Here is an 18906-nt window from a genome sequence, read left to right as displayed (position 1 = left end):
AATAGGTGGTTTCCAGAAGGAAGAGGTTAGAAGGATGGGAAAAATGGGTGAAAGGGAGGTATAAGCTTCCAGTTAGAGAATGAATAAATCACATGACTAAAAGGTATAGCATAGGGAATACAGTCAGTGGTATTGTAATAGTGTTGTATGGTGACGGATGGTAGTTATGCTTGTGGTGAGCACAGCATAACATATAGAGTTGCTGAATCACTAGGTTGTACACCTAAAACTAATGTAACTTTGCATTTCAACTATACGTCAATAAAATAATTTTAAGAAAGGATAAAACTCCACTTTTAATAGAAAAAAAAAGAATGATTACAGATACAGTTACCATCATGAAATGAGAAGGGAATTGATTGGGATACAGAGAAGTCTTGCCAGGCAGTGCGGAAGATTCAGCTCAGACTAGAAACCATGTGTGTAATAGCACCTGGCCTAGTGCAGGGAAAATGTGCAAGAGCGTTTTTCTTTTAACTGGTAACAGGATATTGATTAGATAGAGAATGTAAATAAACCAGATAGGGACTCCAATTTGGAGAAAATAAAGAAAACTGATGTTCTCTCCAAGCCATTTTCTCCCAAGAGATGGGAGAAAATTAAGGAACTGAGAAGACAGAGTTGTGGTCAGAGAGTCGCATGTTAAATTTTACAGAAGGAACAACTCTAGTGAGGACAAACCACAGGTCATAGCCCTGGATGTAAAGAGATAAAGTGCAATCAAAGTAAAGGTTACTAGAGATGACGAAGTTAAGGAACTGTGAGGCCAGAGTGACAAATGGCTTATCTGTGTGGACTTTGAGGTCACTCAGGATGATGGCAGGACACAGGAGATGATGATGAGCCAGGTGCCAAGATCTCCAGTGGTAGATGGTAGACAGCAATGTTACATGGGAACAGATGGTAGATAACGATAGATGGGGTAAACCACAGATAACTATGGTGAAGTAGGCTAGAAGGTGATAGCCAAAAGGAAATGGTCTCAAAAGAAAAGACTTAAAAAAAAAAAGGCAGAAACATGGTTTAGATGGGGAAGTAGAGAGCTGAGATTAATGCAAACCCATCTTCCAATGTCTGTGGTATGAGGGGCAAAATAGATGAATGATCTTCCATTCAAAGTGCCTGAGGGAGACTCATTATTTGGGGGACAGAACTAGATTACAAATAAGTCAGAAAATGTGGGGTGCCTGGGTGGCTGAGTCGGGTAAATGTCCAACTCTTGATTTCAGCTCAGGTCATGTCTCACAGTTTGTGAGTTCGAGTCCTGCATCAGGCTCCTTGCTGACAGTGCGGAGCCTGCTTGGGATTCTCTCTCTCTCTCTCTGTCTCTCTACCTGTCCCCTGCTCACTGTCTCTCTCAAAATAAATAAACTTAAAAAAAAAAGAAGGCAGACAATGAAGGAGTTGTAAATCCTTCATGCAAGACCATTCAACTGACACATGTAGATCCCATAAAATGGCTGTCCTGGTATTAAGGACAATCAGCAAGCCACACTCACCATTATATGGTAAATGTCCTGCTATGCACTGCTATAATTCTACAGTCGTTGGAAGAAAACCAACCAGCCGTGTCAAGTGCAAAATCTAAGACATAATTTAACAAGTCTTAATTATTTCTAAAATTTAGAAGATTATGGTTAAAACATAATGAAGTAGTCTCTGTAGGCAAACATTAGAATTCTTTCTCATTCCCCATTCACTGGTAGGGACTGGACATAAGTCTTTCCTTTTTTAATTAATTAATTTATTTTTCGGAGAGAGTGGGCACATGCACAGGAAGGGCTGAGAGAGAGGGGGAAAGAGAATCCCAAGCAGGCTCCACGCTGTCAGTACAGAGCCCAACATGGAGCTCAATCCCACGAATAGTGAGATCGTGACCTGAGCCAAAATCAGAAGTCAGATGCTTAACTGACTGAGCCACCCAGGTGCCCCAGGATTGGACAGTAATCTTAAAACTTCTTGTTGCTCCTTCCACCGGTCCCTCAAATCCTTCTCTTATATGGGCCTGATAGAGATGACTATTTTTCTCTGACATGTGAAAGTTAAACAAGTTGGGATTGAAATCCTCAGGTGATTAGAAAAGGCCTGAAAATGCTGTTTTCCATAAATGATACATATGTTTTAAGTACTCTAGAAAAACGTTCCCTCCTACTATACAATGGGGTAAAAGGATTTCTCTGATCTCTAGAAAGCTATTCCTTTGTGATGAGCTTGAAACACTGTACTGCCCTTCCTCATGATGTCTCTGGTCTTCATGATGATACTAATATTTCCTTGGCTATCATGAATCAGCTGTTTTTGTCTGTTATGACTTTTATGGGACCTTTAGAAGATCATTACATTTGGGAGAAGTAGGCTTACCTGACCCAATCTTGGTAGTTCAGGACAGGTTTCTTAGACCTGTCCCAGTGGCCAAGCTGGGACCTGAAGCAACAGAAAGCATGCACATCCAGGAGACTGGAGACTGAAAGAGGTTTAGTATGCTTGGACCTTGGAGGAAACAGTAAGGAATGTCAAGAGACTGGAGATATGAGTAGAGGCTTCATAAGCCACAGTAGGAATGCAGTCTGCATAATCCCCTGAAGGAATGGGATAGGGATCAGCAGGAGCTTCTGCTGATTTCCACTTCTTCCATACCATTCAGTAGCTGTTGTGGACTATGAAACCCAGAGAGAGACAGAGCACAGCTTTACCTCCATAGCATCTGCACCCACATGCAATGCATACCCAATCCACCCACTCTCCCAAGCTGCAAGACCCTAAGTCTTCTGGCATTATCAGAGAAGAAAATAAAGAACTGGGTCTGCCATCAGCTGGGGGGTCCAATTATATCATCAGTAGGAGAAGTCTGTAGGGAACTTGGTCTATAGGTTCTGTATAATCTTTCCTAGGTGGTGTCAGGTAAGTGATAAGAATTGAGAAGCTACAGAGTTGGGAAGCTGGAGAAGGAAAAGGACAACGTTAAAAATTTGATCTAGTCATTTAAAAAATCCAGTGATTCCAATCTATAGACAAGAGACTCCTAACTGACTTTAAATTAGGATACTAACACTGATAAATGGAAGACTGAAAAATTTAACATGTTCATTCTGTTAGTAGGTTGGCCTGAGTCCAAGTGCTATTTGCTTACCTGATGCTACTCTGCTCCTTCTGGAAAGCTCAAATGTGGCCAGGAGACAAGATCATGTTCCGAAGGCACTGTTAGGTGAACAACGGTAAGAAGCCACTTCTTGCTTTTTCCTGCCTACCTTCCTAACTGGGTCAGACACTTTTAGTTCAGCCATGAGATTACAGAGTAGACAAATGTATTCCTGGAGGGAACTATATGGCATCATGTTATCGTTAACAGGCAAATCCAAGTCATACCCAATCCCAAGTTAGTCACCAGTGAAGTCACTAAATACTTAAACAACTTTAAGGTGACTTTCTAATAAACAGCAGAAAGACAAGGATTTAATTTACAAAAAATTAAAGTGGCTTGAGACCTGGGAAAAATATAAAAGTTTATTAATACTGTTGGAATTTCTTTCTCAGAGAATGAGGAGAGAAAGATTTACTGAGTACTTGATGTCTACCAGTTGCTCAGGTGTATGTTTTATATAATTTGTTCACATAACCCCATGTATTAGGTATTATTATTATCTTCATTTTATAAATGAAGAAACTGAGGCTTAAACAGATTATGTAATTTCACCAAGGTCCTATATAGTAATGGGTGTTCTAGGCAGTATTTTTTTTAGATATGAAATTTATTGTCAAATTGGTTTCCATGCAACACCCAGTGCTCATCCCAACAGATGCCCTCCTCAATACCCATCACCCACCCTCCCCTCCCTCCCACCCCCCATCAACTCTCAGATTGTTCTCAGTTTTTAAGAGTCTTTTATGGTTTGCCTCCCTCCCTTTTTTTTCCTTCCCCTCCCCTATGGTCTTCTGTTAACTTTCTCAGGATCCACACAAGAGTGAAAACATATGGTATCTGTCTTTCTCTGTATGACTTATTTCACTTAGCGTAACACTCCCCAGTTCCATCCATGTTGCTACAAAAGGCCAGATTTCATTCTTTCTCTATGCCACGTAGTATTCCCATTGTGTATATAAACCACAATTTCTTTATCCATTCATCAGCTAATGGACATTTAGGCTCTTTCCATAATTTGGCTATTGTTGAAAGTGCTGCTATAAACGTTGGGGTACAAGTGCCCCTATGCATCAGCACTCCTGTGTCCCTTGGGTAAATTCCTAGCAGTGCTACTGCTGGGTCATAGGGCAGATCTATTTTTGATTTTTTGAGGAACCTCCACACTGTTTTCCAGAGCAGCTGCACCAGTTTGCATTCCCACCAACAGTGCAAGAGGGTTCCCATTTCTCCATATCCTCTTCAGCATCTATAGTCTCCTTATTTGTTCATTTTAGCCATTGTGACTGGTGTGAGATGGTATGTGAGTGTGGTTTTGATTTGTATTTCCCTGATGAGGAGTGACGTTGAGCATCTTTTCATGTGCCTGTTGGCCATCCGGATGTCTTCTTTAGAGAAGTGTCTATTCATGTTTTCTGCCCATTTCTTCACTGGATTATTTGTTTTTCGGGTGTGGAGTTTGGTGAATTCTTTATAGATTTTGGATACTAGTCCTTTGTCCAATATGTCATTTGCAAACAGCTTTTCCCATTACACTGGTTGACTTTTAGTTTTGTTGATTGTTTCCTTTGCAGTGCAGAAGCTTTTTATCTTCATGAGGTCCCAATAGTTCATTTTTGCTTTTAATTCCCTTGCCTTTGGAGATATGTCAAGTAAGAAATTGCTGAGGCTGGGTCAGAGAGGTGTTTTCCTGCTTTCTACTCTAGGGTTTTGATGGTTTCCTATCGCACATTCAGGTCCTTTATCCATTTTGAGTTTATTTTTGTGAATGGTGTAAGAAAGTGGTCTAGTTTCATTCTTCTGCATGTTGCTGCCCAGTTCTCTCAGCACCATTTGTTAAAGAGACTGTCTTTTTTCCATTGGATATTCTTTCCTGCTTTGTCAAAGATTAGTTAACCGTACTTTTGTGGGTCTAATTCTGGAGTCTCTATTCTATTTCATTGGTCTATATGTCTGTTTTTGTGTTAATACCATGCTGTCTTGATGATTACAGGTTTGTAATAGAGGCTAAAGTCTGGGATTTATAGGCAGTATTGAAACCCAAGTCTTTTTGTTTCTAAAATACATCTTCATTTTACTGTACCACATTTCTATTCCAGTGACCAGATACATCTATTTTTCTAACCTAGAAAGATATATTGGATCCATCATTCATGGCCTTCTAAATTCTCAAATGACCATAAGCAGTGAATTACCTGAGAGACTAGTCCTTGGCTTTAGAACTTTTCTACTATTCTCAATTTGAAAGTATCTCAAATGATGAGGTTTTCAGTATCTTTGACAAAAGGGAGAAAAACAAAGTTGAGGTAATCAACTTTTTTCCATAAAGCTAGTTACAAATGTAAAAGACTTCTATTATTCTAAAACTACAGTCTCTCTCCCCCAGCACCCCTCTTCTTCTCCCTGTCTCTATGTTCTGATGTCTTTTTCTCTTTTAATGAAACAATGGAGCTACTAGAAGGTAGTTTGCTTTTTAACATGCTTACTTGATCAAATAATAAGTGGGCAAGTCCACTGAAAGAGTGTGTCCAATGAATATAATCAAAATTACAAACTTAATTCTGTTCCCCAATTTCCTGTTCAAATGTGTTAGTTATGTCCTTCCTCTAACTGCGAATGAAATTTTGGACATGCTCTGTAGCTTCTCTATTGACCTTTAGTTAATAAAATGTTCTCAGATCACATTCACTCACAGTAATAGTCTCTTTTTAGTAAGTGATAAGTTCAGGCTAGTTAATAATCAAAACTCTGATCTTCATAGTAAGTTAATGTGTCTCCTCTACCAGCCCAGTCCTGCTCCAGACTGAAAGCCTACAGTGGGGGAAGGGAGAGATATGGTGACCTCCTTGTCTTTTTTCCTTTTTAGCTGACCTCCATGGCCTCGCCCTACATACATACTGAGTTTTAGCTTCTGATTGCACCAGGATTGGGGATGAGGGGGAATAAAACAAAGATATGGTTTTAATTAATGGCATAGCTAACATCTGGCTTTTGTTTTCTCAGCCCATGGCAGATGTTTGAAACCGATTCTTTCTCTTATAGAAGCTTTCATGTAATCTAGCTACATTTCTACCTCTTAAAATTTTTCTCAGTGGCCTATCACCATTCAAGACCAAAACAAAAACTTAGTGAGTACTTACTCTGTGTCATGCACTGTACCAGGTGCCAGGATATTTACCAACCCAAAAGCACAATGTGAAAGAACATATTAGTAAAATAAATAAATCTTCAGTCTCAATATCATATTAAGTTTAACTTTTTATTTAAATTTGGTCATAAAGTCTTACTTTACAAGTTAATTGCTATTGTAAAAAAGGGATAGGTCATTAATAGTCTCATTTCTCAGATGTTATTTGATATATGTTCTGAATTGTGTTACCTCCAATGTAGTGTGCACTTTGAACTTATAAGCAGAAAATCTATTTTCAAAGGGTATGCATTCGAGTTCTTGAAATAAATGTGCTCCCAAGTTTGTAGTTTAAGACAGAGTAGGCATTGTTTATCATGTTTTACAGTTGACTCCTAAATAACATGGGGGTCAGGAGCACCAACCAGCCCCATGCAGTCAGAAATCCTTGTGTAACTTTTGATTCCTCAAAAACTTAACCATTAATAGTATACTGTTGACTGGAAGTTTTACTGATAACATAAACAGTCGATCACATATTTTGTATGTCACATGTATTATATATTGTATTCTTACACAATTCTTATTTCTCTAGTAAGCTAAAGAAAATACTTTAAAAATACATTTAAAATACTGTGCTGTATTTATCAAAAAAATCCATATATAAGTGGCTCTGTATAGTTCAAACTCATGTTGTTCAAGGGTCAACTGTAATTCAGTTGAATTTCAGGAGAGGAACCAAGAAATTTATAGAAAGATAAACTATGATGGGTTGGCATTAGTGTAGTTAGGTGACCTTTTAAACTTTAAACTTCCACATCACAGTATGAAGTTGGTTCTGAGATAAGAAATAGAATAAATTGTCCCCTAAGGACAGACCTGAATCTCTGACTGCCTAGAGGCTCACACAACCGGAGATCATGGCTTTTGATGGTACTTGGAAGATAGACCGGAATGAGAACTATGACAAGTTCATGGAAAAAATGGGTAAGGACTTAATTCTTCAGTGGCTTATTTTATTCCTCACAGATACTTTCCTTTCTAATTCTGTCTAAACCTCAGGGTTTAGGGAATGGCTCCTGTTCTGGTGGTAAGGATCCAGAATGTATGATGGTTCAGAGTAGGGAAAATAATATTTTCACTTCTTATATTAGGAAGACTACACTGTCTCACTAGTAGAAGCAAAGATTCTTTGAGTTCTCTGAAACAAAAAATATCCAGGTAGGTTTCATTCACTCTTTAATGATTGTGCTTATACCATTGAAAACTGACTTTTTTTTTTTTTTTTTTTTTGCTTAGAGAGTAAAAAAGGGCAGTGTGTAATGAAAAGCTCAAAACTTTGAAACACTGAATTCTAGAGGATGGAAAAACAAAGATAGTAAAGCAATGGGAAAAAAAAGTTCTATCAAAATTCACAATTCTAAATAACTTAGACTTAATTCTCATTCCTCTGACATGTAAAATTGCGGGAATAATCTCATGATTCCATGTGGTTTCTGTGTGAGTTTTAGCTAACTTTAATATCTATTCCAATACTCTGGAAGTCCATACATTGTACAAGATGTGCAAACAAACTTGTGTCATTCCTCAAAAAATAAAACCTGCATCAATTATGTCCTATAGTTGCAGAATTCCATGTTGAAATTTATGGAATTTGCACATTCTTACACTAATGAATTTGACTGCAATATTTGCCAGTTTTCTCATTTTTGTGACAGTCAGAAATGCCACAAAAAGCAAGGAGAATTATGAAGTTCAAAATTTGAAAGCTATTATGGAAAGTGAAAAAACGTTTTAAAAACACTGTTTTTGCAGAATTAAAGTTCCTTATAAATATATGAATATATTTAATCCTTCATTTGACATTTCTGGAATTTAGTTTACTTAACACTGAAACAAAAAGTTTGATAACTGTATTAAAATTATTCAGTTCTAAGATCCTACAATTCTAGTTTTCATTTAATTTTTCTTAAGTTTTGGAAAAATAGCTTGAATCACTACTCTTGATCTAAGCTTGAACTTTTTCGGCAAGAGGCATTTTGAATGTTCTTGTGCAAAGACAATGCTATCAGGCTTTCTTCCCCACCCTCAAAACGTACATAAACAAATAAGTAAAACAGGACTTGTTAAAATAAACACTTTCTAGGGCATTTTGACTTTTTCTCCAACATCTTTTGCTTTGCAGGTGTTAATATGGTGAAAAGGAAGCTTGCAGCTCATGACAATCTGAAACTGACAATCACACAAGAAGGAAATAAATTCACGGTCAAAGAATCCAGCAATTTTCGTAACATTGATATTGTTTTTGAGCTTGGTGTCACTTTTAATTACAGCCTAGCAGATGGAACTGAACTCAGTGTAAGAAACTTTTTATAAGCAATGCATTCTTGATTTTTTTTACACAATACTAAAATAATCTGTTTTCTGTCATTGGATGTGGTCTAATTAAGTCTCCTTCATTTATTGAAGCAGCCAATAGTTTATCCACATTGTATCTTGCACAAATTGGCAGAATATTTAACTATAATGTTTTTATTTTCATACACATCTGTAAATAGTCTGGATTGAACAATAAGAATTAGAAAAACATCCTTCAGGTGATTAAGTATAGACCTATTATTCATAAAATGATAGCTCAGTGTTTTCAACTTATTATATAACTGATAGCAATAAAAACTTTCATATTTCTCTAACTTAAACATAATAGTAATTTAATAAATATACCAAAATAGTAAAATAAGTGAATAAATTAGTTAATGGATAAGTGACAAAATGGGAAAGTCTAATGCTACATTGTAGGTCATTGGGAATATACCTTTTATTTAAATTTTTTTTTTAACGTTTATTTATTTTTGAGACAGAGAGAGACAGAGCATGAACGGGGGAGGGTCGGAGAGAGGGAGACACAGAATCTGAAACAGGCTCCGGGCTCCGAGCTGTCAGCACAGGGGCCCGATGCGGGGCTCAAACTCATGGACCGCGAGATCGTGACCTGAGCCGAAGTCGGCGCTCAACCGACTGAGCCACCCAGGCGCCCCGGGAATATACCTTTTAATGCTTAAGATAAAAAATTTTAGAAAGTCATACTTTCAATTGATTTTTTAAAAACATTTTTGTCCTCAGGATTTTGTAATTAAATTATATGTTGGTAATGACAAACTGTGAAATATCTTATCACTTATGGTCATTTTTATTTATTATTTATTATTTATTTTTTAAAGGTTTTATTATCAAACAATCTCTACACCCAGCTTGGGGCTGGAACCCACAACCCAAGATCAAGAGTTGGATGCGCCACTGACTGAGCCAGCCAGGCACCCCTATGACCATTTTAAAATTATTACAATTATAAAATTAAAACAAACACAGGGTTGTTAGGTTCTCCATGAAACTAACTTGAACTATGACTAAATTTAGGACACTCTTTGTAACATGAAACATTGAGAAAAATGCTGTTCATCTACCTTAATGTTTAGCATTTGGAAACAACTGAGTGAGACAAGCATAATGGTTATCAACACATACTCTAGAGCCCCAAAACCTAGGCTGAATCCTGGCTCTGTGACTTTAGGTGAAGTACTATGCTTCAGTTTTCTCAACCATAAAATGGAGATAATAATATCTACTTCACAACGTTATTGTAAAGATTGAAAAAGTAGATCTATAAATTGAGAACAGAGGGCACCTGGGTGTCTCAGTAGGGTAAGCATCCAACTCTTAGGCTCAGGTCATGATCTCACTGTTTATGAGTTTGAGCCCCGTGCAGGGCTCTGTGTTGACAGCACACGGCCTGTTTGGGATTCTTTGCCTCTCTCTCTCTCTCTCTCCCAAAAATAAATAAACATTTAAAAATAAACAATAAACTCCCAAAAAACCCCACCTCAGAACAGTGTTTGACATACTTAAGACCCTAAAAAATATTATCATTATTATTATTTGTTGTGGTTACTATTATTATTTTACATATTATTATTATTATTATTATTATTATTATTATTATTATTTTACATATGTAGGGTGCTTGGAGCCTAGAGGGAAATAAACTTGTTGGAAAATTCAAACGGGTAGACAATGGATGTGAACTGAATGCTATCCGAGAAATTGTAGGTGGTGAACTGGTCCAGGTGAGTTGTAAAAATATTACAGCTATTTCTTAAAGACAAAAATAATTACATAACAATAATTTTATTTTGTGATTCCTGAGTTATAGCTTCAACAAATAAACTAATACTTTTCTCATAAATCTTATTTTAAAGAGATACCTTATTTTCTGATGCCTATTTATTGAGGAGAGCTTATATATATGCCAAATATATCAGTGCCTATTGATAACCAAAAAATGTGTTTTGAAGTGGGCATATCCTGTCTCTGTATAAAATGTTGCTATCAAGACTAAGAAAAAAAATATTATAATCATTTCAAAGCTATAATAATACTAATACTTTTCTTAATTTAGCCTTAAATCTTAATGGCAAATTCTTCTATGTTTGTTAACACCTTTCAGACTTACACATATGAAGGAGTAGAAGCCAAGAGGATCTTCAAAAAGGAATGAGCTTCGTTTTTGGAGCACAGCCTAGAACACAAATTGAATAGAAAATCTATATTGTATTAAAACTGTTTTTCTCTCCCTGATTAGTCCTTTTGTAAACATAACCAGCGACTTATATTTCTAGTCTTGCCAAGGCAAAATAAGTAAAAAAGCTAATTAGGATTTAATTTGTTTTACATTCTCTAAGATGTACATTTATTGCTGTATTCGTGTTGGAAAAGAATTTGTGACGTTTTAAAACAGATGAATAAACTTTGTTCCCACATTGCTTTGTAGGTAGCTTTTCCTTTAAAAAAAAAAAGAAAGAAAAAGAAAAAAGAACAAAAAGGAGGGGCACCTGGGTGGCTTAGTTAGTTAAGTATCCAACTCTAGGTTTCGGCCAGGGTCATGATTTTACGGCTCATGAGTCCAAGCCCCACAGCAAGCCCTGCATCTGGCTCTATGCTGACAGTGTGGAGCCTGCTTGGGATTCTCTCACTCTCACTCTCCCTCTCTCTGTCCCTCCCCTGCTCTCTCTCTCTCTCTGTCTCTCGGTCTCTCTCTCTCAAAATAAATAAAACTTAAAAAATTTTTTTAAATAAAGATTAAAAAATAATTGAATAAATAAAGTTATGTAACATATGCATTGATAGACTATACTCCCCTCCACCCCCACATTTGGTAAACTGAAAACACAGACTGGATTGGGGTCTTTAAAATCTTACACTGGTTGTGATTTTTCAGCAGAAACTTTGCAGGCCAAAAGGGAGTGGCAGGATATATTTAAAGTGCTGAAAGGGAAAATAAAAAAAAAAAAATAAAGTGCTGAAAGGGAAAAATGTATAACCAAGAATACTCTACCCTGCAAGGTTATCATTCAGAATTCAAGGAGAGATAGAGTTTCCCAGAGAAGCAAAAACTAAAGGAGGTCATCATCACTAAACCAGCTGTACAAGAACTGTTAAAGGATCTTCTTTAAATGGAAAAGAAAAGTCCACAACTAGAAATAAAATATATGAAAGAAAAAATCTCCATTGTAAAGCAAATATATGATCAAGGAAGTGCATTTGCTACTTAAAAGTTAGTATGATGGTTAAAAAACAAAAATAGTAAAAACACCTATAACTACATAAATAGTTTTAAAATACATAAAATAAAAAGATATATAATATGACATAAAAACAAAACATGGGGAGGGGGTTAAAATGTAGTGCTTTCAGATGCATTCAAACTTAAGTGACTATCAGCTTAAAATAGACTGCTATATAAATAGATCAATATAGAAAAACCTCATGGTAACCACAAGCCTAAAATCTACAATAGATACACAAAAAATAAAGAGAAAAGAACCCAAACATAACACTAAAGAAAATCATCAAACCACAGGGGAAAAGACAAAGAACGGAAAAAAAAAAAAAACAGAAAAACTACAAAAACAACCAGAAAACAATTAACAAAATGGCAATAAGTACATACCTATCAATAATTACTTTAAATATAAATGGACTAAATGCTCCAATAAAAAGACACAGGTTTGCTGAATGGATAAAAATAGAAGACCATCTATATGATGCCTATAAGAGACTCTATTTTTTTTAATGTTTATTTATTTTTGAGAGAGAGAGAGAGACAGAGAATGAGCAGAGGAGGAACAGAGAGAGAGGGGGACAGAAGATCCAAAGCAGGCTCTGTGCTGATAGTAGATAGCCGAATGCGGGGCTTAAACTGACAAACCCTGAGATCATGACATGAACCGAAGTTGGATGCTTGACTGACTGAGCCACCCAGGTGCCTCAAGAAACGCTCTATCTAAAGACACACACAGGCTGAAAGTGAAGAGATGGAAAAATATTTTACATACGAATGGAAATGAAAAGTAAGTTAGAGTAGCAATACTCATATCAAATAGACTTTAAAACCAAGACTGCCACAAAAGACTAAAAAGGACATTACATAATGACAAAGGGGTCAATCCATGAATCAATTAATTTGTAAATATTAATTCATCCAACATTGGAGCACCTAAATATATAAAGCAAATATTAACAGACATAGAGAAATTGACAGTAATACAATAATAGTAGGGGACTTTAACACCCCACTTACATCAAAAGATAGATGGTCCAGGCCAAAACAAAAAACAAAAAACAAAAAATCAGTAAGGAAACAGTGGCCTAAAACAACACACTAGACTAGATGGACTTTACAGATACATATATATATAACATTTTATCTAAAAGCTACAGAATACACATTATTTTCAAGTATACATGGAATATTCTCCATGATCAACCACATGTTAGACCACAAAACAAGTCTCAATAAAATCAAGAAGATAAAACTCATATCAAGCATCTTTTCTGGCCATAACATGAAACTAGAAATCAATTACAAGAAGAAAACTAGAAAAACCACAAACATGTGTAGGCTAAACAACATGCCACTAAACAATCAATGGGTCAATAAAGAAATTAAAAAGGAATTAAAAAAATACCTTGAAAATGGAAACACAAGGCTTCAAAATTCATGGGACACAGCAAAAACAGTTCTAAGAAGGAAGTTCATAATGATACAGGCCTACCTCGAGAAACAAACAAAAAATCTCATATAAACAATCTAACTTTACAACCTAAATAAACTAGAAAAAAAATAAAAATAATAAAGCCCAAAGTTAGTAGGAAGAAGGAAATAATAAAGATCAGAGTGGAAATAAATGAAATAGAGACTAAAAAAAAAAAAAAAGAAAAGCAATGAAACTAAAAGCTGATTCTTTGAAAAAATAAGTAAAATCAATAAACCTTTTGTTAGTTCCATCAAGAAAAACGACACAGGACCCAAATAAAATCAAATGAAAGAGAAGTTACAACTGACACCATGGAAATCTAAAGGATCCCAAGAGAATACTATGAACAATTATAAATCAACAAAATGGAAAACCTAGAAGAAATGGATAAATTCCTTGAAACACAGAACCTTCCAAGACCAAATCACAAAGAAATAGAAAACCTGAATGGACTGTTTACAAGTAATGAAATTGAATCAGTATTTTTTTTTTATTTTATTTTTTTTAATTTTTTAACGTTTATTTATTTTTGAGACAGAGAGAGACACAGCATGAACGGGGGAGGGGCAGAGAGAGAGGGAGACACAGAATCGGAAGCAAGCTCCAGGCTCTGAGCCATTAGCCCCGAGCCCGACGCGGGGCTCAAACTCGCGGACCGCGAGATCGTGACCTGAGCTGAAGTCGGACGCTTAACCGACTGAGCCACCCAGGCGCCCCTTGAATCAGTAATTTAAAAACTCCCAACAAACAAAAGTCCAGGAGCAAACACTGTTACAGATGAGTTCTATCAAATATTTAAAAAAGAGTTAATACCTCTTCTTCTCAAATTATTCCAAACACCTGAAGAGGAAGGAATGCTTCCAAACTAATTTTACAAGGGTAATATTATTCAATACTGGAACCAGACATCACAAAAGAAGAAAATTACAGGTCCATATTCCTGAATGACATATATGCAAAAATCCTCAACAAAACACTGACAAACTAAATTCAACAATACATTAAAAGGATCATATACCACAATCAACTGGGATTTATTTCAGGGATATAAGAATGGTTCAACTTCTATATATCAATCAACGTGATACATCACATTAACAAAACAAAGCATAAAAATCCTATGATCATCTCAATAGATGCAGAAAGAGCATTTGACAAAATTCAGTACCCATTTATGATAAAAAGTCTTGAAGTGGGTATAGAAGAAATGTATCTCAAAATGACAAAGGCCAAATATGACAAACCCACAGCTAACATTATACTCAAAAGAGAAAAGCTGAAAGCTTTTTCTCTAAGATCAGGAAAAAACAAGGATGCCTACTCTTGCAACTTTTATACAACATAGTACTGAAAATCCTAGCCACTGCAATTAGGCCAGAAAAAGAAACAAAAGGCATCTAAATTTGAAAGAAAAAGGGGCACCTGAGTGGCTCAGTCAGTTAAGCATCTGACTTCCACTCAGGTCATGATCTTGCAGTTTGTGGGTTTGAGCCCCTCATCAGGCTCTGTGCTGACAGCTCAGAGCCTTGAGCCTGCTTCAGATTCTGTGTCTCCATCTCTCTTTGCTCATCCCCAAGTCATGCTCTGTGTCTCTCTCTCTCTCTCAAAAATGATAATAAATAAATAAATACATAAATAAATACATAAATAAATGTAAAGAAAGAAGTAAAACTGTCACTCTTTACAGATGACATGATACTATATACAGAAAATCCTAAACACTATTGGAGCTAATAAACCAATTTAGTATACTTGTAGAATACAAAATTAACAGACAGAAATCGTTTGCATTTCTATACACTAACAACAAGCTACCAGAAAAGAGAAATAAAGAAAATAATCCCATTTATAACTGCATCAAAAAGAATAAAATACCTAGGGATAAATTTAACCAAATAGGTGAAAGACCTGTACTCTGAAAAGTGTAAGACACTGATGAAAGAAACTGAAGCAGACACAAACAAATGAAAAGACATACAGTGCTCAAAGACTGGAAGAATTAATATTGTTTAAATGTTGGTATTAGCCAAAGAAATCTATAAATTCAAAGCAATCCCCATGAAAAATGCCTTTGCATTTTTCATACAACTAAAACAAAATATCCTAAAATTTGTTTGAAACCACAAAGACTCCAAATAGCCAAAGCAATCTTGAGAAAGGAGAACAAAGCTGGAGGTATCATACTCCCTGATTTCAAATTATACTACAACGCTGTAGTAACCAAAACAATATGGTGCTGCCACAAAAACAGACACATAGATTAATGGAATAGAATAGAGAGCTCAGAAAGAAACCGATGCTTACATCGTCAAGTAATCTGTGACAAAGAAGGCAAGAATACACAACAGGGAAAAGATAGTCTCATCAATAAATGCTGTTGGGAAAACCAGATAGCTACGTGCAAAAGAATGAAACTGGACCACTATCTCACACCATGTTTTCAAGACTTGAATGCAAGACCTGAAGCCATAAAACTCCTAGAAGAAAATATAGGAATAAACCCTTTGACATCAGTCTTAGAAATATATATATATATTTTTGACTAGTCTCCTCAGGCAAAAGTAACAAAAGCTAAAATAAATAAATGGGATTACATCACAGTAAAAAGCAGAGAGAAGAAAACCAACAAAATGAAAAGGCAACCTGTTGAATGGGAGGATATAACCTGCAAATCAGACATCCGATAAGGGGTTAATATTCAAAATATATAGAATTTGCAAAACCTAATATCAAAAAAAAAAAACCAAATAACCTGATTTAAAAATGGGAAGAGAACTTAAATAGATATTTTTCCAGGGAAGACTTACAGATGGCCAATAGTCATATGAAAAGATGCTCAACATCAGGGAAATGCAAACCAAAACCACAATTTTACTTCACAACTGTCAGATTGGTTATTATTAAAAAGACAAAAAATAAGTGTTAGCAAAGAAAAGGGAACCCTCATACATTGTTGGTGGGAATGTAAATTGGTGCAGCTACTGTAGAAAACAGCCTGGAGGTTCCCCTAAAAAATTAAAAACAGAACTACCATATGATCCAATAATTCTACTTCATGGTATTTATCCAAAGAAAACAAAAACACCAATTTGAAGGGATACATAGACTTCCATGTTCACTGCAGCATTATTTACAATTACCAAGATATGGAAACAACCGAATAACCTGTCTATTAATAGATGAGTAGATAAAGAAAATGTGATGTACACACACACACACACACACACACACACACACACACACACTGAAATATTACTCAGCCATAAAAAAGAATGAAATCTTGTCATTTGTGACATGGATGGACCTGGAGGGCAGTGTGCTAAACAAAATAAGTCAGACAGAGGAAGACAAATACTATATGATTTTACACAAATGTACAATTTAAGAAATTAAACAAACATATAAAACAAACAGAAACAGTCATGGATACAGGAAATAAACTGTTGGTTACCAGAATGGGAAGGTATTGAGGAGGGGGGCAAAGTAGGTAAAGAGAATTAAGAGGTATAAATTCAAGTTATAAAATAAATTTCATAAGAATGTAATGTACAGAAAAGGGAATATAGTCAATACTACTGTAATACTTTGTATGGTGTCAGTAACTAGACTTATTATGGGGATCATTTCATAATGTATAAAAAATATGGCATCACTATGATGTATACCTTAAAATAATAGGATATTACATGCCAATTATGACTCAATGAAAACAAATCTTTCACTGGTTGTAAATATTTTCCTTAGAAACATCTATTATTATAAAAATAATATACATTCAATTAGAACTCAGAAATAAGAAAAGCAATTGCAAAATAAATATTTCCATAAACCTACAATCCAGAGATTATCACCATTCTGATTTTGATAGATATCCTCCTAGTTCCCTTCTCTTGGTGTAGATATGTATATTTCCCCATTAATATCACTCAGAACAATATGATAGGAAATAAATGAAATACTAAGTCAAAGAACTATATTTTTCTACACTAGTGATTCTCAGATCTGGCTAAGAATCAGAATCACCAGAGAAACTAAAAATTTTTTGCATTCTTTTACAAAATTTCTAAATGTTGATTTATTTATTTTGAGAGAGAGAGAGCCTGAGCAGGGGAGGGGCAGAAAGACAGAGGGAGAGAGAGAGAGAATCCCAAGCAGGCTTCATGCTGCCAGCACAGAGCCCAAACTGGGGCTTGAACTCACAAACCATGAGACCATGACCTGAGCCGAAATCAAGAGTTGGATGCTGAACCAGTTGAGCCACCCAGGAACCCCCAAATTTTTTGCATTCTTCATCTCTACTGTTAACCTACTGGATAGAATCTCTGAAAACAGAACCAGAGAGTTTGGAAAGCTCCCAGTAGTTCTGCTGCAGCAGGTCTACTAACCAGTCTTTGAGAACAACTGGGCCATCAGACACCAAAAGTGTCACCTTCAACTGCCACCTCCTCCTCCCTTTTTTTTTTTTCATAAACACTGATTCTGACAACTGGCTAGGGCCCAAAAAGTTTTCTTTTCCTCGTATTCTCACATGATGTACTATTTTATACACTTCAAGCAATTATATTTTAAGAAGGTGTGTATTAGGGGGTGGAGAGGGGAATCAACTTTTTCAGCATTTAACTATGGACTTTTGTTTTGACTAATTCTTTTTCACAATGATGAAAATAGCAGCTAACATTTATATAATTCTTACTACGTGTCAGGCACTGTTCTAAATGGTATATACATATGGCAGATACATTATAGTGAGGGAAGAAAACCATTTGAGTACGTGATGAAAAGAAAAGAAATAGATTAGAGTATATGTAATCTTTTACAAAAATAAGAACTTAAATCCACTGTTAATTTTATAACTGCATGAAAAACTTCACATAGAAAATAGCAATTATTGGGGTGCCTAGGTGGCTCAGTCAGTTGAGCGTCCAACTTTAGCTCAGGTCATGATCTCGCGGTCCGAGAGTTTGAGCCCCGCGTCAGGCTCTGTGCTAACAGCTCGGAGCCTGGAGCCTGCTTCAAATACTGTGTCTCCCTCTCTCTCTGCCCATCCCCCACTCATGCTCTGTCTCTCTCTCTGTGTCAAAAATAAATAAAAACATTAAAAAAAATTAAAAATAAATAAATAAAAAGAAAATAGCAATTACTTAGATTTTCACTTTTTTAAAAAAATAAATGTTCAAAGTACTTTTATCTCTCTAATCTTATTTGTTCCTACTTTTGTATATATTTGAAATTTTCCATAAAAAAGTTAGAAATATAATACTTAAATACATATATAACTCCAGAAATCCACCCCTTCCCGTCGCTTCCACTGAATCACCATTATCTTTCCCTTGGATTAATATAACTCCCTTAAAAAGCCTCCCAATATCTACCTTCCCTTCCCTACCCTGTGTTTTTCAACACAGCAGCCAGAAGGATCCTTTAAAATCTAAATCAGATCATGTCACTCTGACAAAACACTGAAAGGTCTCCCATTTCATTCAGAGAAAAAGCCTGTATCCTCAGTGGCCTACAATCAGATCCCCTATTTAGCTGACATGCATTCT

The 18906-nt window shown here is 35.7% G+C and overlaps 1 protein-coding gene and 1 long non-coding RNA gene across 3 annotated transcripts in view; one reads left to right on the top strand and one right to left on the bottom strand.

The window, feature by feature from the left end:
• Positions 1–3093: 3093 nt before the first annotated feature.
• FABP2 (fatty acid binding protein 2) lies at positions 3094–11076 on the top strand. 2 transcript variants are annotated; one of them, XM_047091654.1, is made up of 4 exons: positions 3094–3215; positions 8452–8624; positions 10283–10390; positions 10771–11076. In XM_047091654.1, exons 2-4 carry the CDS (start codon positions 8460–8462, stop codon positions 10819–10821), a joined length of 324 nt encoding a protein of 107 aa, XP_046947610.1. In that variant the 5' UTR covers positions 3094–3215; positions 8452–8459; the 3' UTR covers positions 10822–11076. The 2 variants fall into 2 exon arrangements, with proteins under 2 accessions (XP_046947610.1, XP_046947611.1); XM_047091655.1 differs by lacking the exon at positions 3094–3215 and adding an exon at positions 7187–7253.
• LOC124520629 (uncharacterized) overlaps positions 6908–18906 on the bottom strand; it is a 29770-nt gene continuing 17771 nt past the window's right edge. Inside the window, exons 3-4 of the long non-coding RNA XR_006964350.1 lie at positions 10777–10842; positions 6908–8498 (exon numbers count right to left, since the gene is read on the bottom strand). This is a non-coding gene — a long non-coding RNA (uncharacterized LOC124520629). The remainder of the gene's footprint in view (positions 8499–10776; positions 10843–18906) is intronic.

The sequence above is a fragment of the Lynx rufus genome, unplaced genomic scaffold (genome assembly GCF_022079265.1).
Source record: "Lynx rufus isolate CCGP_SWC_20201006 ecotype Redwood Valley unplaced genomic scaffold, mLynRuf1.p SCAF_3, whole genome shotgun sequence".
Classification (NCBI taxonomy): Eukaryota; Metazoa; Chordata; class Mammalia; order Carnivora; family Felidae; genus Lynx; species Lynx rufus.
Note: the sequence above shows the minus strand (reverse complement) of the source record. Positions and strands in the feature narration are given on the sequence as shown.